The sequence below is a fragment of the Notothenia coriiceps genome, unplaced genomic scaffold, assembly GCF_000735185.1.
Source record: "Notothenia coriiceps isolate Sejong01 unplaced genomic scaffold, NC01 NC01_scaffold00037244, whole genome shotgun sequence".
NCBI lineage: Eukaryota > Metazoa > Chordata > Actinopteri > Perciformes > Nototheniidae > Notothenia > Notothenia coriiceps.
In genome coordinates, this window is record NW_011369945.1 from 5,108,870 (window position 1) to 5,114,997 (window position 6,128).

A 6,128-nucleotide genomic window follows, 5' to 3' on the forward strand; every position below is an offset into this window, starting at 1 on the left:
AAGGAATGGATACCTATGTATATAAGAAAACTGTTGTTTACGAAGACAACCAGGGAACCATTGCACTTGCCAGAAACCCTGTGTGCCGACAGAGGTGTAAACATGTGGATATAAAATATCACTTCATTAGATCTGTCATCAGAGAAGGAAAGATGACACGGTTTACTGTCCTACAGATGACATGGTTGCAGACGCTATGACCAAGCCTGTCTCCAAACTGAAATTGAAAAAATGTGCAGGGGTCATGTTCGGTGTGTAAAATATTGCCTACTATGTAATATTGACTGCCATGTTCTTTTGATGTTTTGAACTGTTATTTTTCTTGGAAAAGTTGTACAGTATACACGTCATTCATAAGTGGGAGTGTTAAGTGTAAGTATTAATATGTCTGCATGTAACTGCACTATAACTGTTCCACAGTAACAGGGCACTATAGGCGTAAGGAAGCGCAGCTATTGTAGCTGACGTCAGGTATCAGATATAAGGGATTGTTCCCTCCCCTTCTATCTCTCTCTCTCTAGCTCTCATGGAGAGCAGGTCAAGTGGTGCAATGCACATATGAAAATAAACCACGCCAGTTAAGGCTAAAGAAGTCCTCGTCGTCATGACCGGTTTATTGCTATACATGTGACTCTGTCAACAACCAGAATACAGGAAATCAATTTTTTTTTTCGTGGTGGGGAACCCCCACCACCCCTTGTTAAAAATGTCCCTCCCACATTCAGGATCCTTCCTACGCCCATGCTTCAAATTGACATGCATAGGAGGGGTAAGATTATTTTTCTGATAAAAGTTGAACATGTTGAACTAGTTCTACTCGATGTGGGCGGAGCCGAAGGACAACGTGACGGAGTGTACTGGATACAATGGATTCTTTCCCATTATATTTATTTTGTCATTTAAATGAACTGAATAAGCTTTATTGTTTCAACTGTACAGACATTTTCATTTTAATATAGTTTAACTTACATAGGCTACACATGGTTACATTCTTCTACTGCTTTACTCCAAACGTTTCCCCTGACATCTGATTTGATGTAGGCCTATTATGATACTTAATGGTACATCTATATAACGTCTTTCTGTAGAGTCAAACATTTTTATTTAATGAAGACACAATTGTATTAATATCTGCATTCATACTTTTCAACAGTTCAAAGGATCAAACGTTCCCTTGCTTTTGTATCCACAAGCTATTACTCTTTTCGTTTTAGATTAAGTATGTACTTTCAGCCAGGAACCACTCACTAATAGTGTTGCAAATATGCCAAGTAAGGGCTATTGGTCAAGAACTAGATTTCTTATACATCATTTAAGCTTCATGATATGCTTCCTCATAATCCTGTATAAAGAACTACAACATATTTGACATTTTCCTTGAGACGCCTTTCAAAAAAAATCTGCTTCAAATATTTCTTGTGCGAAATAACACATAAGGTGACAAAGTTGGGATTTAAATCGAAATAAATGCAAAACGAGAATTGGATCGAATCTGCTGCTCTTAAATACCACTAACGCTGGCTTTTGAAAGGGCAACTTTATTGACACAGCCCTTGTACACGCAGTGTTGTCCTTCAGCATAGCCTTCATTCAAGCTTTTTTCTGGCGTAACTGGAATAACCCTGCGTTGAAGGACACTGCACCACTGTGGACCATGGCGGCAAAGATTCTGCCCGTAGTAAAGTAAGTAATTGTAATTTTACTCGTAATTTCCATTATGTTTTTGATGCAGTGGGGCGTGCTAGCCGCTCCATTAGCCATGTAGCTTAGTGACGCAAAGCTAACTGTCAGTGTGCCGGAGAGATTTCCAGCTGTCATGAACCACTGTGATTACTGGATAGATAGCTTAGTCTGTTTAATAGATCACTATTTAGCTTATCATAGTCTACCTGGAACGTTATACATTGCACTTTAACTGTAGCTTTATACACACCAAGCTTCTTCGTTCACCAACGTGAGCTAATGTTGTATAACTAGCTAACGATACTAGCTAACCGTTGAATAGTTAACTGATTATTTATAGATAGATACTTTATTCATCACTGTTCTATAAAAAGCCAAAATACTACAGAAACTTCAGAGACACTTTAAGCTGTGCACCGCACTAATGGTAACATTTTAAGCGTGTTATTCATCTGTTTGACATATATTTGACAGGATACTGAGGTGGGTTTTCTTGGTTTGTTGCTTGACTGCCTCTCTCCCCATATTTTTAGACTGGCCACCAAGGTGACCATTGCAGGAGGAGCTCTCTACGTTGCCTACGGCTCTGGCCTGTTAGGAAGCAGCGAGCAGGGCTCCGTGGCCCTGGGGAAGGCCAAGGCTGCGATCCCCCCCGCCGTACAGGAGTGGATGAAGTACTTTGGCCTGGAGGTACAGATAAGATGCTCTACTTATGATATGGGCTGATAGTAGGCATGGCCTTGCAACTATAGGACAATATAAAAAGCAAACCCATTTATATCTATATTTGTTTTTGAAATGTGCCTGCAGTAGCTAAAAAGGTAAATACTTTAAACACTGCTGATGATGCTATATTTGTAGACATGGATATTATGTTCTATTCTATTGTCCTACCATCTCACAGTCCTCCCAAACATCATTTTAATTCACTATTACAAGATGAAAATAATGTATTGTTGTTACATTCAATTAAAAGTTCTCAGTTGTGTTTACTACAAACCAGACCAAGTTATTTAAAAGTAACAATCCTAAACCAATAGAATCACTAAATGTGTTTTTTTTGTGGATTATTTTTAAACAAGCATTGATCTGACCCATTCAAATCTACCAGCTCATTTGTATTCTTTCCCATTAAACAAACTATAATGACTTTCCAGGTACAAGGCCCGGTAACAAAAAAACATAAGATGAAGATAACTGTCAAATTATTCTTAAAAATATCCAAATGATTTCAGTATATATTCCTATTCTGGTGGAATTCTGGAGTATCATGCCCACCATTTTTTAAGATAATGTATAAGGTAGTATTGGGAGTCATCAGCCAAACTAATATCTCTCAGATTGCACACTGTCTATTTGCACTGGTTTTACACCATTTCATATAAATGCAATATAGTATACATATTTACAATTCATGTAAGCAAGTCCTGTGGTGTTTCAAACTAACAGACCTCTTCTCATCCCCTCCTCAGGCTCAGCTTCCAACCATACCTACAGTGGAGTTTTCTCCCGTTCAGGCGTGGAACTCTGGTAAGAACTGAAAGAAAACTTGTTCCCTTTTTTTGAAGAGATTGTAACACGTCTGATACCGTCATGAATTTGTTCTTAATGCCCACATTTGAAATGGTGGCAGTGACTTAGATATAGTGATATAGTTAGCATTTCATTTGGTCTGTTATCAATTGAAGCATCACTACCATCGCTCCAATATAATTGTTGTTGTGTTGGTTTATACCTGTAATGCTTTAAATGTATTTCCGATATCTCTAAACCAAACCATTGATTTGTATTGCAGGGGTGCGGAAAACCATTTCAACTCTTTCAGAGGCGCCAACAAACGCGGTTGGATACACAAATCAAGGTTTTCAGTACATGAAAGACCTGACGAAGTAAACGGGACCTCAACCTGGACAACCTGACATTTATTCATGTTTTTGAGTTTTGCACTTGAGAAATTACTTCTTCAAAAGTTGTTTCCCCTCCCAGGAAAGAAGAAACTCCCAACATAGAAGGAAACAGTTCAGCTATAAGGAGTGGAGACTGAATGGGTGCTTTGGTTCTCTAAATGTTAGCGGCATTCGTTTTGAGTTGTTTTGTACATAATGCTAGGAAGCTAAATGTATTTTAAAAAACTAATTATTTTTTTCATTTTGTGTATTCCATCCAAATTAATTTTGCTTAATACTGTCTAATAATAAGTATTTCACCCTCCTTTGTTCTCAAACAATCCAAGTAATCTTATGAAGAAAATGTCTGTATATTGTGTATATATGCAATTTCAAAAGTTGTCACAAAAAATACATCAATCTTAAAACAAGTCACGTCTTTAGTTTGATTTATTAAGGAAAGAATATACTGCATGTTGATCAATAATAATAGATTTAATTTGTTAGCGCTTTTACAGGTGCTCAAAGACGCTTTACAGATAATAGTGAAGAAAAAAGAAAAGAGAAGAAAGGAACAACAAATAAATATATAGTTAAAGTTAAAGTCAAATAATACAAAAACAATCACACATCAAGGCAGCGTGTCTTAAGAACAAGACCAGACAAATGTGCAAAAATCTTTATTACTCATGACAGAATAATAACGACACAAATTGCCTGTTGATGCTGCTACATCTTGGAACAGGAGGTGATTCAAAGCATAAAGAATAGCGCTTACAGTCATTTGTAACTCCACTTTACACAACACAGAAACACTGTACAGCACCACTAGTGGTGATGTACAGTGAGAACCTTTTTTTTTTTAATGTAGGTTAAACTAACGGTACCTATTCTGCCACACATTGTCACTTCCCTACTGTCAAAATAAGGTTTAAATATCTCCAGACACTCTGATCAGATAATGCATGCAGTGTTTTGAAAGCTAAAAATAACAGGAACAGTTAAACCACTGATTGACTAGTTAACTGAGGGATACACTTGAAGAAGACTGACGGGGCTAGACCAATTCAGCAACTGAAAAAGTGTGGATGAAACCAATTTTGCAAGCATACATGTTGGCAAGAGACAAAGTTATAGAGCCTATAACCAGAGTTAGGGAGTTACTGTCAACATACTGTTATTTTTTCAGTTGAATATACCTGTTATAATTCTTGGAAATAAACAACCCTTTCACTAAAAGCTGGTGCTGTTTGGATGAGAAATGTATATAAATGAGAGTAACCACTACAAGCAACATTACAAGGCATTTTACACAAGTCTTACATATTGAATACTGTCATTTGAACATATTGCAACACATTTTTCTTTTTTTCTTCATGCGTATGATATAAAGCATTTATTCCGCCACATTTTCTCTGAAGGAAAAAGCATTTTGGGGAAACGACAGTTGTGGTCAAAAGTTTGCATACACTTGTAAAGAACATGTATTTCATGACAGTCTTGAGTTTTCAATCATTTCTACAACTCTTATTTTTCTGTGATTGAGTGATTGGAGCACATGCTTCTTTGTCACAAAATGACAAAAATGTTATGAATTTGTTATGAGTCTTCTGAAAAAGTGATCAAAAATATACATACAGCATTGCTAATATTTGGTAACATGTCCCTTGGCCATTTTCACCTCAATTAGGCGCTTTTGGTTTCCATCCACAAGCTTCTGGTTAAGCTTTGACCAATCGGTGCATTTCAGCTACATTTGTTTCTTCAGCACTTTCCACATGTTCTCGGTAGGGTTAAAGTCAGGACTTTGGGAAGCCATTCTAAAGCCTTAATTCTAGCCTGATTTAGCCATTTCCTTACCACTTTATATGTGTGTCTGTGGTCATTTTCCTGTTGGAACACCAAACTGTGCCCAAGACCCAACCTTCTGGCTGATGATCTTAGGTTCTCCTGAACAATTTGGAGGTAATCATCCTCCTTCATTATTCCATTTACTTTCTTTCTGTAAAGCACCAGTTCCATTGGCAGCACAACAGGCTCAGCACATAATAGTACCACAACCATGCTTTAAAGGGAACCTATCATGCAAAATGCACGTTTGTACGTCTTTTATACATGAATATGTGTCCCCGGTGTGTCAGGGAACTCACCAAGTGTCAGAAAACACAACTCTCTCTCTTTTCCTCCATACCCAAATACAGACTGATACAGATTTGAAATATCTCTGACGTCAGGAACGAGGAGCTCCGCCTATATGGCCAACTCTCCACCTATCAGGGGAATGTGGGGTTGGGCCACGGCCGGCCATTGCCGCTCGAAAGCGCTGGAGACGCTGTAGTACATATGCCAGGCCTGTAAGTGGCGCTGTAGTCTGCCACAAAAGCAGCGAAGAAGACTTCCCGTGCATGGTTGCCATGGTTGCCCCTCTGTTTATTCTCCGCTGTGGCTCTTTTTCTCCCTCCCCGAGGCAAGCGTTTGCTCCTGCTGCTGCAATTCAATGCAATCCCTCCCCGTCGTGGCAAGCGCTGTAATTCTCTCCGGTAGTCCACCAGCAGATGA

The 6,128-nt window shown here is 38.4% G+C and overlaps 1 protein-coding gene across 1 annotated transcript; it reads left to right on the forward strand.

The window, feature by feature from the left end:
* Window positions 1-1,533: 1,533 nt before the first annotated feature.
* Window positions 1,534-4,841, forward strand: micos13 (mitochondrial contact site and cristae organizing system subunit 13). The gene is made up of 4 exons (XM_010793329.1): window positions 1,534-1,683; window positions 2,217-2,373; window positions 3,156-3,213; window positions 3,479-4,841. The coding sequence occupies exons 1-4, from the start codon at window positions 1,655-1,657 to the stop codon at window positions 3,574-3,576; spliced, it is 342 nt and encodes a 113-aa protein (XP_010791631.1). The 5' UTR covers window positions 1,534-1,654; the 3' UTR covers window positions 3,577-4,841.
* Window positions 4,842-6,128: the final 1,287 nt, after the last annotated feature.

Coding starts and splice junctions, on each gene's coding strand:
- micos13 (XM_010793329.1), top strand. CDS start 1,655: ATGGCGGCAAAGATTCTGCCCGTAGTAAA. Junction 1,684..2,216: donor AAGATTCTGCCCGTAGTAAA/GTAAGTAATTGT, acceptor CCATATTTTTAG/ACTGGCCACCAAGGTGACCA. Junction 2,374..3,155: donor TGAAGTACTTTGGCCTGGAG/GTACAGATAAGA, acceptor TCCCCTCCTCAG/GCTCAGCTTCCAACCATACC.